Raw genomic sequence first — 17,003 nt, 5'->3', positions numbered from 1 at the left:
ATCATTTGCCTTCAGCGGCTTGAGAATTTTATTTTTGCTATTTTTATGTTTCTGAAAAATAGAAAGAACATCAGCAGTGAAGCACGCCAACCAGCATAATAAAGTACTTTGGACCAATGAATTTTAAGAACAAGAAAAATATAAACTGCACTAATAGAGGGTAGGCTTGTGTGTGAAAGGCATAATATATCTTTAAGTATTTCAAGAACAGAATTATTTCTAGCACAGTCCAAACATGTACAGATATGAGATGCAAATCTATGATACATAGACATTAGTTGGCCTATTGTTGGAGATCCATCTTCCTGTCTGTCCCCTATTTGCCAGAACCACATATAACAGAACATGGAAAATTCATTCTAATGACATGCTAATTGCAGGAAGCTAAAATAGAGATATGATCAGAAAAACAGTAATACAAAGGAGGTCATTTTTTAAATGCTTTTCAAAATGATTTTACTCATTTAATTCTGAAAAGTGTAACTCAGCTTTAACTGTACAATTGCTGTATATGGTACAACACTTATTTTTATCTAATAATATCTTCTAAGAAACTGATGACCATATTTTTGGGTTGTGCTACTGTTTTAAAGGCAAGGAAAAGCTACCTGTTCATGGAATAATTGACAAGTTTTACAAATCACTGAAGTGAAAACTTGTCCAACACCTGAGGAATCTGGAATAATCTATTGAAAGTATGCTCTTTAAAAAGAAAAATAATAATTTTACATGCATCCATAATAACAGATATTGAAGTTAATATTTGGGATTTCAGTAAGAAAACACACTAAGCCCTTTTTACTTTATTCCCACCTGTGGAGTTTTAAGACTGCTTTCCCCATAAGTCCATGAGCTGCAGATAAAGCCCACCCATGCCGAAGTGGCAGCTGAAGCCTAAAACGACTGGTCAGTAATAGTCAGGAGCCAAGCATACTTTGTGCCAGGGAGAGCCTGCATGGCTAACAAAGCAATTAGTAGCCTTTCCCTGATGCATAGTGGCATCTTCATGCTTTGTCCAATTACTCAGAATATATCAGGTGTTATTTTATGCTGGTGTTATTTTATGAAGAAGGAGAATCCTATACTGCAAGTTTAAAGGCTGTTTTCTGGTCTACTCTCTCACATGTGGAGGACTGGCTGAGGCCATGAAAGTGAATTTGGTCTGCTCTTATTTTCAAATGCGTGGCTTATGTCTGATTACAGGCAAAATAAATACACTCATTTGTGGGTGACATGAATTTTTATAACTTTCAGGTGTAAACATTTGCCAACCTTCTAAAAGCTCACTGCCACTGAAAAATATTAACTACGCTGTCACAGTTCTATACTGGGTCACTAAGATGAGAGATCAGATGCAAGGGGGAAAAACCCACGCTTGACTTAAGGAGGAATGATGCCTTTGCACCGACGGTCACATTTTCAAGTGGGAGAATTAAAAAGGGGAACTATAACTTTCAAGTCTTATCCAAACAGAGGCTTTGCTGACATCAATAGAACTCTTACTCATTTTACTAGCAATGCAGTTGAGCACATATATTAACACTAAAAGGATATACTGTATTTTGTTTGATTGAAAGGAAGAAGGGGAGGGCACTGCTTTGTGCCCATTAAAAGTGTGATATCAAAATGGAAATATATGTCTTTCAGTATGAAATCTGATAGTCAAGAACTACTGAGATGTCTGTGACACTTTATTACCAATACTCGTGTTTAACAGTTCTTTTTAAATTATCTAATACAAGTAAGATATATACCCCTAAATAATCCTGAGCTCACCTAGATTTGAGATGCGAACTCATCTTCTCTCTGCTAATTAAAGGGAGAGAACAAGGTTTTTCTTACCTGCACATGATCTCATGTGTGAGCAAGACTCGGCACATTTCTGGGTTCTTGTCTTGGCCTTCATACACTATGGCCTGAAAACAAAGGCATGATTTGAGCTAAAAATGGAACTAAGTAAAGAGAACAAACTATTAACAATTGAGTACTTGACCACTTCAACATTGCTGAGAGCCAATTAGCTCTCTGGAGCTGCCTCACTGAGCTATTTCAAGATACATTGTTAAGGATCAACTCAAATCAAGTAGAGGGCATATGTTCCTCTCTGTCCCGTAAACTACATTACTATGACGCACACCTTTGGATCAGTAAGTGAGATGAACTTCTGTTGTCAAGACAACCACAATTTTCCTTTCAATTCAGAATAAGATAAACCTAATCATTGAAGGTAGAAAAACCCAGAAGGTTTAGCAGATTCAGATGCCAGTGATTTAAAATACAGAAAAGCACGTGGATTTGACATCTAAACATGCATTTGTCACTTCATTTTACTACTTCCAGCCCCAGCATTTACTGTTCTAGAGATGAGTAGCAAAAAACAAGTGGGGGTATGGTTAATGAGTCCGTTCACTAACTGTGTCTTCTTTGAGATGATTCATCAATCAGGGAAAATCCTTCTTCCCGCCTACAGGCTGAAAACATGTGCTCTCCAGGGTGTACACCCACCCAAACAGTAATACACGCCGGCATATGCTGTGTGTGTGTGGGCTTAAGCCATGGAGTTATCTCCCTAAACTGAGAAGAATTACATCTGACTCCCAAAATTTGGACTCCAAACTACCTCATCAGCCAGTATGTCTTTGTCTGTTTTTAGTAATGTGCATACAAACATTTTGCTTAAAATCACCCTGAAGTTTCCCTGAGATGGCAGCCTCCTGGAATATTTACAGGCTAATACCTGGGCCAGAGAAAAACACAGCTATTGGTAGAGTAACGCTCTACATCAGGATACATTTTAACTAGCTTAACACTCTATCAGTGCATGATACAAACACTGCTTCAAATTATTAATAAAATTACTTTCACACATTCAGATAACTCAATTTCTTGGTGGCAAAACTATTTAAATTAACCAGAGACTATCTTTATTTAGTACATAGAGATGCTGTGGTGACCTTCTTGTAGTTGGCTTTAATGTGCTTTGTTTATAAACCTGGGACTTTTAGAAGACACAGTGTGGGCAGACTCTAGAGCAGGCTCTGGGTATAATATCTAATTCCATTACAGAACAAAAATTGCAACAAATAAAAACATGATGTAAAGTACTTGTATAAGGAGAAAACCTTTCACTAGCTGTCAAAACCATTTTTTATGGTTAGTCTATCATAACCTTGTATTTTTTAACATTTTATTTTGACATAATTTTAGACTTACAGGAAAGCTGCAAGAATATATACAGAATTACAAGATACTCCTTAATCAGCTCCCTCAAATGTTTACACTTCACTAAAACCATTTATTCTTTCCTATTTTTTCCTAAACTGTTTATAAGTATACTGCAGACATATTTTAAATACTTCAGCATATATTTTCCTTAAAATGAAGAATTCTCTTCCATAACCACAGTACAAGTATCTGAATTAGAAAATTAGCACTGATATACCATAAGCTAATCTACAGACTTTACTGACATTTACCAATTACCCAATAATGTCCTTCATTGCATGCATACATACATACATACATACATACATGATTTTAAAAATCCAGTACCAATCACTGCATTCAGTTGTGCTGTCTCCTTTAATATAGAACGTTCCTGAGTCGAGTTAATGGTGTTGACATTGTTAAAGACGGTAAGCCAGTTCTTTTGTACAGTATCCTCAGTTTAGGTTTGTCTGATGTTTCCTCAGACTTAGACTAAAGTTACACGATTCAGGGCCAGAATGCCACAGATGTGATTCTGGGTTCTTCCCAGTATATCAGATCACACTGTCAACTAGTTCCATTACTGGCAGTAAACTCTAACCATTTGGTTAAGGTGGTGACTGCCATCCACTAGAGATCATAGTCAGATTTCCCCACTGTGAGATTACTACTTCACTTTATGTAATGCATAACCATCCTCTTGAGAGATCATCTCCATTATGGTAATATCATATGATGCCTAAAATTTTCATCCACAAGTGTCAGCATCCACTGATGATTCTTTCCTGTATTCTTAAGAGACCTTTTCAAATACCCAAGAATTTGCTTTATTCAAGAAAATGCAGAGTAAATCAAAAACATTTTGAAAGCCAAAAATTTTATCTGTCTGCTTTATTTATTCCAATCACTGCTCAAATCAAAGAAATAACTGTAAGGAACCGATTAGGTATCAAACATGGTGATTAAAAAAAATTTTTTTTTATTAAAAATTTTAATCATGCATTTTTGTGACATCCTATTATCACTACATATTTGGGATAGTCTCTTAATATCCCAATAACCCTCTGTTTCAATTTCAGTTTTTTGTTATACTAAACTGATACAAGTAACTTGATAAATATATCCACAGATATGGTAGGATTTTCCTTCCTGTAAAAAAAAAAAAAAAAAAAAAAAAAAGGTTTGGTTTTTTTAAGAGGAATGTGTTTCAGTTATATCAGCCTTCTCACCTTGATTCTTTCTAGATGATATTATTTTTGTTGAGGCTGCTGATTCCACCAAAACCAGTGATATCCATGGTGATATTCAATGAAAGACATGCCACAGTGCAGATATGCTCACCACTGCCCTAAACAGTAGATGACCCATGGATGCCCAGGGATCCCAGGTTTTTATCTTTAGTGACTGAATATCATTTGTTGAAGGCCCAGCACCTCTGTAATGCACCTCTTTACTAAATGCCAAGCTGCCAGTTCACTTCTGGCAGCAGAATCAAAATGGAGAATCCTCTAAATCAAGCATAGAAAAATAAAAGCATGAGTTCAGATTTGCTCAGAAATAGTTAGGGAATTCTAGAGAGGAGTGGAAGCATAAAGTTTCTGCCATCCCTCTTTTTGATGCCTCAACAGAGCAATATTTTTTAGCACATAAACACAGGGAAAGAAGTGCTACTTCTATGATTTCTGAAATAAAAGTAAGAGAAACGGGGAGTCTTTTCATTCTCCTATGAAGTAGAACTAAAATCCTGGAAGTACAATAAATTAGAACATTAGTATAACAGAATTAGTTAAAGAGTGGACCTCATTCACAGGCAGATCTACCTCTGACCTCACTGATGCAATATTTGTCACTGAAAAGCCTTCTTAACACACACACACACACACACATACACATACAATATCATATAAAAGATATGAGCCAAGAAATCAATATTCTAATGAGATCCAAAATGGTAAAATATGATAAATTTGTTTTGCTGAGTATATCTGAAGCAGAGTGTCTTTAGTAAGACAGACTTTTGAAAAATGTCACCAGGCTTTCCCTGCAGCTTACACACACAACTGAGAGCCACACATCAACTTTCTACCATCTACATTTTGTACACACGTCAAGATGGGTTCACAGTTCAGCAAACCCAGACTTTAAGCCTAAAAGGAAAAGGAGCTTCTTATACCAACTTAGAAGTTTCTGCTTTTCTTACTAATTTAAATATGTGTCTCTGTGGGGTGTGAATAAAGCTTGCTGGGACTGGATCAGCTGGGAGATCACAGAAGCATATAAACAGCATTGACTATTTTAAGTGAAACCATTTTAATAGACAGCTGGTTTAGGGCCCAGACAATGGAACACGAAGAAGAAGGCTTATTTTATTTTCATCCTCCATAGTAAATCATGTGTCTGCTCACTGTGAGGAAGGTAGTCTGTTGTGAGAGCGACAAAGACAACAGTGGTTTAAATAAATCAATGTGTTTATCAGGAGTAAGGACCAGAGGCCTGTTACAGACATGGGCAGGAGGGGGAGGGAAAGCATATGAAATATATTATTTAAATAAATGAACTGATGGCAAAGCAAGTGCAGGTTTTCACCTAAGAAATAAAAAATACAGTATCAAGCAGAAAACGATATTGACCTTAATTCTGCCAATGGCAAGTAAATCCCTGAAGGTGGCAGAAATACTTGTGCAGGAAGAAAACTAAAAGAATAAACAGCACTAGCTTCAACTTAACTTTAAAAACCTGGTGAAATTGATAATGAAGTTGTCAAAACTTGACCTATGTGGAGCAGATTTAGTTTCCTGACATACTGGCCCTCTTTCCCCTTTCCCTAATGTCCTGTTCTAAGAAGCAGAAAGAAAATATCCAAGGATTTATAACACCTCATTAATTTTCAGACTGAGGATTTTTTTAGAATACTTTTTCATAATGAACAAAAATGAGGAAAAAATGGGAATTGTTAAACTTTCATACACTTATGCAACAGCAGTGCCCGAAGTTTTACTGGGAAAGACTAAAATGCCATTAATTTCAAATTCCCAATTATAAATCCACCTATTCAGCCTTTGAAAAGGAATAAATCAATTAATGGAGAAAATCTGCCTCAGTTTGCCACTGTTTTAGATAGCATCTTGTAAAGGGTGATTCATCCCTGATTTTCTAGGATATCACTGGGTCTTAAAAGTTAATTGAAACTTAATATGGATAAAGACCACACAGAAAAAATGAAAAATACACAGTGAACACGCACCAGGATCACACTTCAATAGGATGCCAAAGGAAATACAGAGAATTAAGCAAGCCTCTTCTTTGTTTACTCTTCTAATAGTTTTAACTCTTTTTGTTCTATGCCAAAACAAAGAGGGTGAGGAAAATAGTTTTGACTTTAGTTCTTCAAAACCCAAAAGCATTTTAGGAACAAATGTTTTCATGAGAAGCCTTTTTTTGGTTTACAACCAAACAATAGATTACATGTCATCATTAGAAGGAAGGTGGGAGGGAAGGAAGAAAGGAAAGAAGGAAAGAAGGAAAGAAGGAAAGAAGGAAGGAAGGAAGAAGGAAGGGAGGGAGGGAGGGAGGAAGGAGAGAGTGAGAGAGGGAGGGTAGGAGGGAAGGAAAGAAAAAAGATGGAAAGAAAGAGAGAAAAGAGAGAGATGGGTGATTCATAATTATCAAAAACTCCTAATTTTCCATTTAAGTAAAAGAGAGTAACCTTGAAAATTTTACTTCTTTTTCTACATACAGAATAAAGGCCAAACCGAATTTGTCACCTTCAAAAATAAGTTCATGAATGTACAAAGTACCTCCTTCAAACAGAAGTAAAATATCCTCTAAATACAGACTGTCAACAAGCCTTTGGTAGCAAATTACCAAGAATTGGAACGAATCAAAAAATAATATGAACACCTACAATATCAATGTACTATAATATTAATCATTGCATTCAACCACCAAGTTATATTACTTGTCATTAAGGGAAAAAAAAAGTGGTAGCTTATGTGATCCCAGAAATTTCCAGTAGGTGAAGGAGCCCTAGTTAAAAATTAACCTGTGCCAAAGAAAACACTACAAATCTGACATTTCATAAACAATTGTGTCAAACAGCAATCCAACATTAATAGTGGGATAAAATAAAAAATTATTTTGCTTCAATTAGCAGCTGGGCTACTGGTGAACAAATTATAAAGATGTAATTTCAGCTTAGCAGCTAAGAAGGCCTGTTTTCAGAACTGAATTCAAAGTTGCAAAGGAATGATATCATATTCAGTATGCTGTTCAGTTACATCACAGTCCTGAATAAAAAGAGAATGTGTATCGAAAGCAGTTAGCTTTAGAATACATCTTTAATGTCTCAAAGAAATAAAATCCCCGATATTATTCAAGCACCGAGATAAAAACTGAATCACTCTAACAATCCCACATGGTATTTCTTTTTCTAACAGTAGTAAGAGATATTTCACTCATATGATAGCTACATTTACATCTATATTAGTAGATACAGCTGGCTTTGTCAACCCAATGGGACAATAATAATAATAATAAAATAATAAAAGCAGCTAATTTATTAAGCACTTAATATGTGCCAGTCACTATTCTAAGCACTTCACATGTATGAATTCATTTAATTGTCACAAAAGAGCTTCAAGGTAGGTGTTATCATTATTTCCATTAGTTTTATTCCAAATGCTTACATATTTTAATTACTCTGAGATCAAATCATTCTTGCTCAACAACTATATAAACAATTCACCCACATCCAAACACTCCTTCGCTCCTCAGCATTATAAGGAAAGACGTAAGAACAGACTATTGGTGTAGTCATCTGAGTTCGATAAATGCATCACTACTAATATGTTCGTTTTTAATGCTGTTCAAACATTCACATGGAAACAGCTCTAGCGTAAATATCCCCGAACAAATGGCTGTATATTATCCAGGAGGGAGCAGTTGGGCCGCCAGACTGGGGAAGTACTAGGCCATCTGGCTCCGGCAATCTCTCCAAAACCATCAGCTTTGTTTTCACCCCCAGACTCCAAACAACACATTTTCCACTGTGATGAGTTTACATTTTCCCAAACACAGGTCCTGATCATGCATAAAAATTCCAAACTTCTTCATTCCTCTATGTGCAAGGAAATTTAAATCACCTGCATTTTTGACATGTTACCAAAGGAGAGAGAAAGCTGCTACAAGGTGGCTCCTGACTCTAAACCTGCCCTGTCTTTTTCTGTTTGTAGGTTTTTCCAAATGTAGGAAAGAATCTCTCGGCTGGCCTCTTGAATTCCTTTGGAACTTATTGATATACTAAAAATGTGTTTATCTACCAATGAAGAACCATGAACTGAAAGGGTTGTTAATCAAATCTACGTAGCTGTGGCAGGATATAATGAAACAATCAATAGGAAGAAATGTGCTTGCATCAATAACTTAAAGTACCGGGAACAACAAAACAAATACATAAAGAAGATTAGCTTGTAAGAGAAATAGGACAGCATTTCTGATCATCGTACTTTGGACTTCCCACTATGCTTTCCACTTTTTAGGGTCCCCTTACCACATCATCTACCTTCAAGCCCATACTCGACAAGGATTATGTGACCGTTATTTTTCCCTTTCCAAAAAAAGAGCTTCTGTCTGTGGGCAGGAATACTTTGTTTTTGATAACTTTATGGAACTTAGTACTCTTTCTCTAAATTATAAGAAAAGTCACTTTTTTTAAAGCAAGATGGTAGGAGAGAAGATAAGTTAAAGGCTTTTTTTTTTTTAATTATTTAATGTTAACCCACCTAAGCAATCACAGAACGTAATCATATTTCAAATACTACATGAAAGTCTGAAATGAGGCACATTAAACATCAGACCTCTCCCCACTGGGTTCATTTGAGCTTCTGCAGTAGATATTGTTTCTGAATGCAACAACCATAAACTTCTGGATCCTACAGGCCTTTTTGCATGCTCACTAATGGAATACCAAAAACAGCAATGACACAAAAACAACCTATTTTTAGTCCGGCTAAACTTGGTTTTGAACAACCCTTCCCAAAAGCAAGCCTCTCATTTTCTAGTTGGTGGATGAATTTTTTAAATATCGTCACATCCTTTGTGTTTTATGAGAGAGGCATTGGGATAAGGGTGCTCGGATCCTTATACATTCACTTATAATAAAACTTCATCTTTCCTGCTTGAGTCCAAAATTAAGAGTCATTACCCAAGGTAGTGTAATGAGACACTTTGAAAAGGTGTGAAATACTGTGTCATGCCAATACATCTTGGTTGATTGAGTACATTTCTGTTTGATTTCAATGCTGCTAACTCCACTCAAGTTCAGGAACATTCTATAAAAATATTGAGTGCACAGATAGTTTTGGATTTTGCTTGCCAAAGATTCTCTTTGAGTTTTAACCCCAACTTCTGAGTCCAAGATAAGACATCACACACATAAAGCTGCATCTCTGATATGAAAAATGTTACAAACAAGCAGCTAAGAGAAGACACTTGAACTTTGGCTAGGTATTCCCTCCAAAATTTTATGATAACTTCACTCAAATTATCCTATTTTGTACTCTAAATATCAAAATCCTGAGTCTATCTGGAAGAATTTCACAGGGGAAACAAAATTTTAACTATTTAATCAGTCAGCTAATGTCAAGCCTTACTTCTGATTCCAGATTCAAGGGGCCAGGCCACTGTATACTTAATGAAAATATGAAATTTAAACAATTTTAAATCACAGTAATTTCAAGCTAGATGAGAATCTGCTGTTTTACTCATTAAGACTAAAATATAATAATTATGTCAAAGCCAGGAAAAGTTATGCTTCTTCACACTGATCTGCTTTTTTAAGACTATTATATTAACGGTGTATACAAGAAGCTAACCTACTTCCCAAACTCTTACAGCACATAATCAACAAACAGATAATGGGCAGGGATTGCCTTTCAAAGTGAAACCTACACAGAAGGCATTAGACCGTTATTATGAAAGCAAACAGGTATGCCTCAGAAAAGAAATCCCTTTCTTTTGATATTTTTAGAACAAATTCAGATAACCATTTAAACCTTTTTCAGGTCCCTCCCCATCAAAATACACAATTGCATACATTTATAATTGTAACTTTTACTGAGATGTCATATTATGGCAAATGACTTTCTCATACCTGTTATTATTAAAAATAAACTAAATCTTGTTCTAGGCCCCCACTTCCAATTGATAGAATTTATAATACCAGGCAGTCAAAGAATGCCCTATGCTGTCATTTTTCCTTAAGCTCTATGACTTCATTAGTAAAATGATATTTGATGTATTGCTTTATAAAAATCAAGATAATTCCTCCACCATATGAGACTGTGTAAAGTCAGTTCATTTCATAATGGGAAAATCAGTTCTGGTGGCATTTGTTGTTTAAGGGGTCTAAAAGTTTTGAAAGCAGTTAATCACTTCAAACGTGTCCTAGTTTTGCACTCCTTACAATTGTTTGTTTCATAGTGCTGCCTATGATTTCATATTTAAGTGATCAATGTTGCACAAGTAGACAAGCCTTACACACTGATTTGTGGGGATTTTTTAGTCTTTTAAAAAGTAATTTCTAATAAATGCATATGGAATATGTATTTGAGTTCATACTTTCTCCCTCCTCCTCCCCTGTTTTCTTTCCTCTGATGAGAATGGCAGGAAAAGATATCTAGGGTATCAAAGACAATTTTTTAAAACAAAACTCCACTTAAGACATTTTTGTTTTCATACAGTAAAAAAAAAAAAAAAAAGAAAAAGAAAAAAAGTTACTGAAATCAGGCTTTTGCGTTTCTGCTTGGCAGGGAAAAAAATTTTTTTAACAAAATCCAATGTGTCCAAATGAAAGAGAATTATCCTATGTAATAATCAAAATGAGTAAAGAAAATAAGACCAAGACTAAAAGTATAAATGTGAATTTACTCCGACCAATCAACCAAGAAATAAATCTTCAAGAAAGTCAAATATTTTAAGGACATAACTTGAAATAGATTTCAATAGGTATTTATTTATTATTTTTAAAACTACATTTCACACCCTCATGTTTTCTACTTGGTTCACAATGAAATATGAGACCTAACAATCAAAATTAGCTATTATTGAAAGGTTCTTGCTGAGTAGATTTTAAAACTTCCAGCAGCTTATGAATGTGTATTTTGTACAACATATGTAAGCCGTGCTTATCTAAAAATAATTTTTAAATATGCATATGTACCATAATTTGAAACTTCCAAGTCAGTATCTGTGAAAGAAGGGATACCCTTATTTTATCCTTATTTTAAAGGGAATATTTTAAAATTGCAATCAAGCAAACAAGTTTTATTCCTCTTTAGTACACAATGTATAACTTTTCTCTTTGTTCTAACTTCTTTCCTCCACCCAATAAAGCTGGGTTCTTTTTTGTGCCTAAGTCTTCCAACTACCTAACCAGCTACTTAATTCTGAAACTAAACTTTTTCTTAAAATCAAAAAAAAAAAAAAAAAAAAAAAAGGCTCCTGTGCCTCATTAAAACGTCAGGCCTCTTTTCTGACTCGGCTCATAATTGTATCTTTTAAACCATAACTCAACCTTAATGTATACTGCTTGACACCGGCGTGTTGGAGAGTTTAAGAAAATGCCGTCTATGTACCTTTAAGACCACAAGCTCACTCATGCTGCCTGGCTTCTTGCCAAACTTGGAGGCAAAAGCAGGAGGATTTTTGCAAAATATCCTCTCTAACAATTGCCGCTCCCTCTTCCAACAGCACTACCACTACCACCTCCTCCTTTAAAAAAAAATCTGTGGAGTGGGTCATCTGCGCTCTCAGCTCATCTCACCACTCCTGAGTAAGCTACCTAGGCGCCCCCACACCCTTCCCTGCACTGTATCTCCCAGGAGAGGCCCGGAGGGGGTTCGGGTTTCACAGGCTCAGCCCACTCTACACCAAGGCCCCCTGGGCACCTTTTGCGCCCCCTGGGGCTTCTCGGCGGGTCAAAGGAAGTTCAGCACTTACTCTCCCCACTCAGGACCCTGTGGTCTTAAAGCACAAGGCCTGAGTCTCCCTTGGTAGGAAGGAGCCGTCGAGCCATCTTCCCCACGCGGTGGACGCTAGTGTGTGTATCCGCACCTGGAAGGCTGCGCTGAGAAATGGGGCCTGAGGTCCGCCCTGGCGTCGAGAGTTCAAGTCCCAGACCCCGCGCTAAAGAGTAGCCACCTTCTTGACTTCCCCAAATTTCGAGGCCCTAGAGTCACCCCACGGCGCGAAATTAAGAAACTTACTTGTTTTGTCATGGAGTCGATGAGGCGCACGTAGAAATCTTGCTCCGTCCTTATCCCTGGGGAAGAGGGGAAGGGGAAAGGGGAACGAAAGAAAATTAAGTGAGAGAGGATCTGCCGCAAAATAAACAAACAAACAAAAAACAAAGAATGGGGCTTTAAGGCTTATGCAACGCCTACTGTCCCAGAGAAGCACCGGCAGGACACCACCACCCCCACGTCCCCCAGTGTCCAGAGAGGGGCCAGTCCCCAAGCGCGGCAGCTGAGAATGTGGCAGGACCCCCCACCTGGCTACCCTCCCTTCTCTCCATGGGAGCCCCTCTGCGCGCTCTCCGGGAGCCATCAAGGCCACGAGCCCCCCACCCCAGCCCAGCCCAGCCCAGCCCAAAGGACTCAAGGCCTGGAGTCGGGGCTAAGCCAAGGAAACAGGCCTTAGGAATGGGAGGAGGAGAGAAATGGCCCCTGCGAGGGCCAGGCCTGCACACCTGGCCCCAGGTATGCGCGAGCCCGCTACGGCCGCCTTCCGGCTCCTCGGGGCCTCCTCGGGTGAAACCTCCTTAGGCGAAACTTAGGAGAGGCCCGGTGACCCCGAGGACCGTGGACGGCTGCGCGTGCTCGGGGCTCTGGTCCGCTTGGATCTTCCCGCGCACCCTGCCCTCACCCAGGGCCCCAGGGTGCCGGCGCGGACCCGACCCGAGCCTCACCATTGCTGTAGAGGAGCTGGAGCCGGTAGTGAATCCCGTTATTGGTCTTTTCGCTGTTGGCTTCCTGGGTTGCAGCAGGACGCAAAGACACAACAAGAGACGCAGGAAAGAGGTCGGCGTGAGCGAGTGTGGACCGACTTCGAGGCAACTTTCCCAAGGACCGGACCCCCAGCCGGGGAACCGGGCAGGCCCGGGAGCAGCAGAAATTGCGGCCACCTGTGATCCCTCTGCCGCCCTCCCGACCCTTACTGCTCCCTCTTCCCTTCCAGAAAATTCCGTGGGGCCTGGGGGCTCGGGCCTGGGCCAGCAGAGGCAGGAGCCGCGCGTGGTGGCGCGCTCGAGGGCGGGTTCATCCCGGGCGCCCTTGACTCTGGAGTGCGAAGCCGGGCTCGCCTCTCTCCAGCTCTGGGGCTCCACGCGAACTTTTTTGGGAGCAGAACCTCACGGACGAGGAGCCCGGGTTCGCCCAGGACGGGAAGTGGCTTGGGGGACCCCGCTCAGGAGTGTGTTATGGATGCTTTGCACTCGCCGAGGAGCGCGCCTCCCGAAGCGGCTGGGCCTGCTCCCCGGCCGGGGGCGAGGGGCAGCGGCGCTGCGCCCACTTACTTTTTCCTTCTCCACGAACCCCACAAAGGCTGTCCTCTCGATCTCCACGGGCTGGCCCTGTCTGTCGTAGAGGGCCAGGACGAAGTGGAAGAAGTTGGATTTCCGCAGATTGGAAGGCGGCTGCTTCTCAAAGTGAGCCCGGGCCAGACCCACCCCGCTGCGGCCAAAGACGCAGAGTTAGACGGCTAAGCGGGACACCGACGCGCGACCCTTTGTCACCCCTTACACACGGGAGGCCCGTCAAACACCAACCTCCTCTACCCCCAGAGCACCCAGTGGGTGCCCTACACGCCCCCTCCGGCGCCCCGGGCCCACCCGGCCGCGGACATGCGTGCTCCCGCGTGTCCAATCCTCCCGCCGAGCACAGGGCGCGCCCCCCAACTCGCGGAAGAGCCGCGAAAGTTTTGTTTGGGTTTTGCGCAGGAGATAAAACCCTGCAAGCGTTTACTCCGACTTGACGCGCGCTGCGTGGGAAGGCAGAAAGGTGGAGGTGCATGCGGTGAACCCGCGTTCGCGGCATACAGCCGGTCCTTCACAACCTGGAAGGAGGGGAGCAGGGGAATCGGTCCCCGCCGCCCCCACGAGCCTCCCGCCTCAGCTTCGAGGGCAGGTGAGGATGGATGGGGAACAGGCTCAGCTTCTTGAAGCCGCAGCCAGCCTCCAGGAAACCTCGTGTGCCCCCGCCAAGCGCGGGCGCCCGGCCTCGGGAAACCGCATGCCCCCTCCCCGAATAAAGCAAGTGAGAAAAAGGATCTGGGGGGGGGGGGCTCAGAGCTGTCAGGGGTGGTCGCTGTGGAACCGGGAGCTGGGGGTGTTTTTAAAAGACCTATCCTGACAAAGTTTCGCTGTTCCACAGAAATCCACACACTCATTCCAGAAACCCTGTGGACCAGGGGTGCCAACGGAGCGCGCCCGTGGGGGACCTGGAGGCTCGGGTGCCAGGGGCGCCGGGAGGCCACTGACAACCCGACCTGCTCAACACAAGGGCGCGCTCACACACACACACACACACACACACACACACACGCACTCTTTCGCTCCCAGGCCAGTTACCCAACTCACTCTCACTACTAACCACCCCCATCCGTGTACTCAGCGGGGATGGGAACAGTGTTGCAGACACTTGTCCCCTGCCCGGAGAAGATGAGGATGAGGTAATTAGTCATCTTCCTTTTTCCCCTTCCGCCCTCTCCGAGCCCGATAGGGCCAGGGGCCGCCAGATCTCCTACTCCCTCAAGCCCAGCTGGTGGTCTGGGGAAAAAAAAAAAGACCATTTCTCACTCGGGACCAGGAGTCCCCGGAAAGGGTGATAAGAGTGCCCAGAAAAGTTCCCCCACGTCAATCTCCAAGGGCAGTGCCTCCAGGCCACACAGTCTAGCATCTCAGGAACTGAGAGTGGGAGAGGGGCTGGAAGGGACCGGTGACAGAGGGTGGAGAAGACTTTTAGGGGATGTCAGAATTAAAGTTGGGAGTTGCTGTTCTACCGGTGGACCGAGAAAAACTGAAAGCTAGCGAGAGGGGGACAGAGGGGGACAGAGAACCAGACCGAGGAATTAAGAGAAGGTTCTGGGGACACATGGAGAGAGAAAAGGGGAGAGAAAGAGAGGTAAGGAAAGGAGAAGAGAGGAAGGAGGGGTGAAGAAAGAAGGGGAAGGAAAGAATGAAGAAAGGGAGGGTGGAAAGAAGGAAGAGAGGAGAGGACGGAAAGGAAAAGACACAGGAAAGCAGTAGAAAAGGAGAAAGAAAGGGAGAAAGGTAGGATGGAAGGAGGAAGGAAGGAACGGTCCAGCCCGGCCCCTCACTCCGCCCTTCCCCCCGTTTCTCCGGTTCCTCCCCCGCCCCCCCGGCCGTCCCCCCCCGCTCCCCCCCCCCCCCCCTCAGAAAGAAAAAAGAAAAGGAGGAAAGAAAGTAAGAAAAAGAAAGCGAAGACAGCCAGCCAGGAAAGAAAGAGCAATCACATAAAAACACAGATATCCAACATCGTGCTGGTGAGACGCCTCTTCTGGCTTAAAACGAAATGAAAACAGTCACAGGCGAAGCAGGAGAAAGTGCCGGCAAAGCGTGGACTCCTCGCAGGCAGCTCGCGGCTCTCCGGCCGCAGGCGACCGAGGCAGCGCGGCCGGGGAGCGCGGAGCCCCGGAGGCGAGCCGAGCGCAGCGGCGGACTCCCGAGCGCGGCCCGGCCCGCAGCGGCCGCCGCCGCCGCTTCCCGGCTCCTCTGCTTGCGGCTCGCTCCCCGGCCGCGGTCCCCGAGCGGTACCCACCTCTGCGCCGCCGTGTTGGCGTCCAGCACCCCGGCGCCCTGCATCCACGTCCGCACCGCGTTCATGCCGCTGCCCAGCGGCTCTTCCTTCATGCTGCTTCCACTCCGTTGGATGCTTTCCTGAATCCCAAACATGAAAACAACCTTTTCTTGTGGAAAATCTCCTCCCCCTTGAAAATATTGAAAAAAAAAAAAAAAAAAAAAAGGAAAGAAAAACGCCAGCCAGAGATTTTTTTTTTTTTTTTTGAGACGATGAACTCGCGCTAGAAGATCAAGGCGGGCTGGAAAGCAAATTTTTTAAAAATGTAAACCTTCACTCAAAACTGAGCGATAACCTGAAAAAAAAAAAAGGAGAGAAAAAAAAAAAAAAGAAGGGAAAATCCAACGAAAAGACCAAAATAAAAAAATAGAGATGTATGCTTGGCTGTTGGGGGTTGTTTGGTTGGTTAATTTTTGGTTTGGGTGCTTTTTTTTTTCTTTTTTTTTTTTTCTTTTTTTTTTTTTTTTTTTTTTTTTTTTTTTTTTTTTTTTTTTTTTTTTTTTTTTTTGTAATGATCACAGGCCGGTGGAGGACAGGAGGGGCTGGAGTTTCCTTTTGTAGAGGTACCCTTCACTTGAAGAAGCAGGAAGAAAAAAAAAAGCCCTGATGGCAATTTAAGAAACAATAGACTCAACTCGCGCTGCCGGCTTTGCTACTTCAAGTGTCATTTTCCACAACCAGGCAAGTTTTTTCCTCTCTCTCTCTCTTTTTTTTTTTTCCTCCTTCTCTCCCAACCAAAGATGTTTCTTTCCTTTCAGTGCGTATAGATGAGGAGGACGCTGGTTGCCGTAGACAGATACACCAGAGAGGGAGAGTGGGGTGGGGGGAAGGGGGGAGAGAGAGGGAAAGAGGAAGGGGGGGAAGGACAGAGAGAGAGAGAGAGAGAGAGAGGAGAGGGGAAAAAGAGAGAGGGGTGGACCCTGC

The 17,003-nt window shown here is 42.0% G+C and overlaps 1 protein-coding gene across 10 annotated transcripts in view; it reads right to left on the bottom strand.

Annotated features, from left to right (window-relative positions):
* EBF1 (EBF transcription factor 1) overlaps window positions 1-17,003 on the bottom strand; it is a 392,195-nt gene that overhangs the window by 369,200 nt on the left and 5,992 nt on the right. For 7 of the 10 annotated variants that reach the window (XM_038534887.1, XM_038534891.1, XM_038534888.1 and 4 more), the window contains exons 2-6: window positions 16,041-16,159; window positions 13,778-13,934; window positions 13,172-13,235; window positions 12,471-12,526; window positions 1,843-1,916 (exon numbers count right to left, since the gene is read on the bottom strand). In XM_038534887.1, the coding sequence (XP_038390815.1) occupies window positions 1,843-1,916; window positions 12,471-12,526; window positions 13,172-13,235; window positions 13,778-13,934; window positions 16,041-16,159 (470 nt within the window). Of the gene's footprint in view, window positions 1-1,842; window positions 1,917-12,470; window positions 12,527-13,171; window positions 13,236-13,777; window positions 13,935-16,040; window positions 16,175-17,003 lie in introns of those variants that run through there. The other 3 variants (XM_038534897.1, XM_038534895.1, XM_038534896.1) reach the window with 1 other exon arrangement.

Source organism: Canis lupus, chromosome 4 (genome assembly GCF_011100685.1).
Source record: "Canis lupus familiaris isolate Mischka breed German Shepherd chromosome 4, alternate assembly UU_Cfam_GSD_1.0, whole genome shotgun sequence".
Classification (NCBI taxonomy): Eukaryota; Metazoa; Chordata; class Mammalia; order Carnivora; family Canidae; genus Canis; species Canis lupus.
The sequence above is the reverse complement of the archived record's forward strand: the minus strand, read 5'-3'. Positions and strand labels throughout refer to the sequence as shown.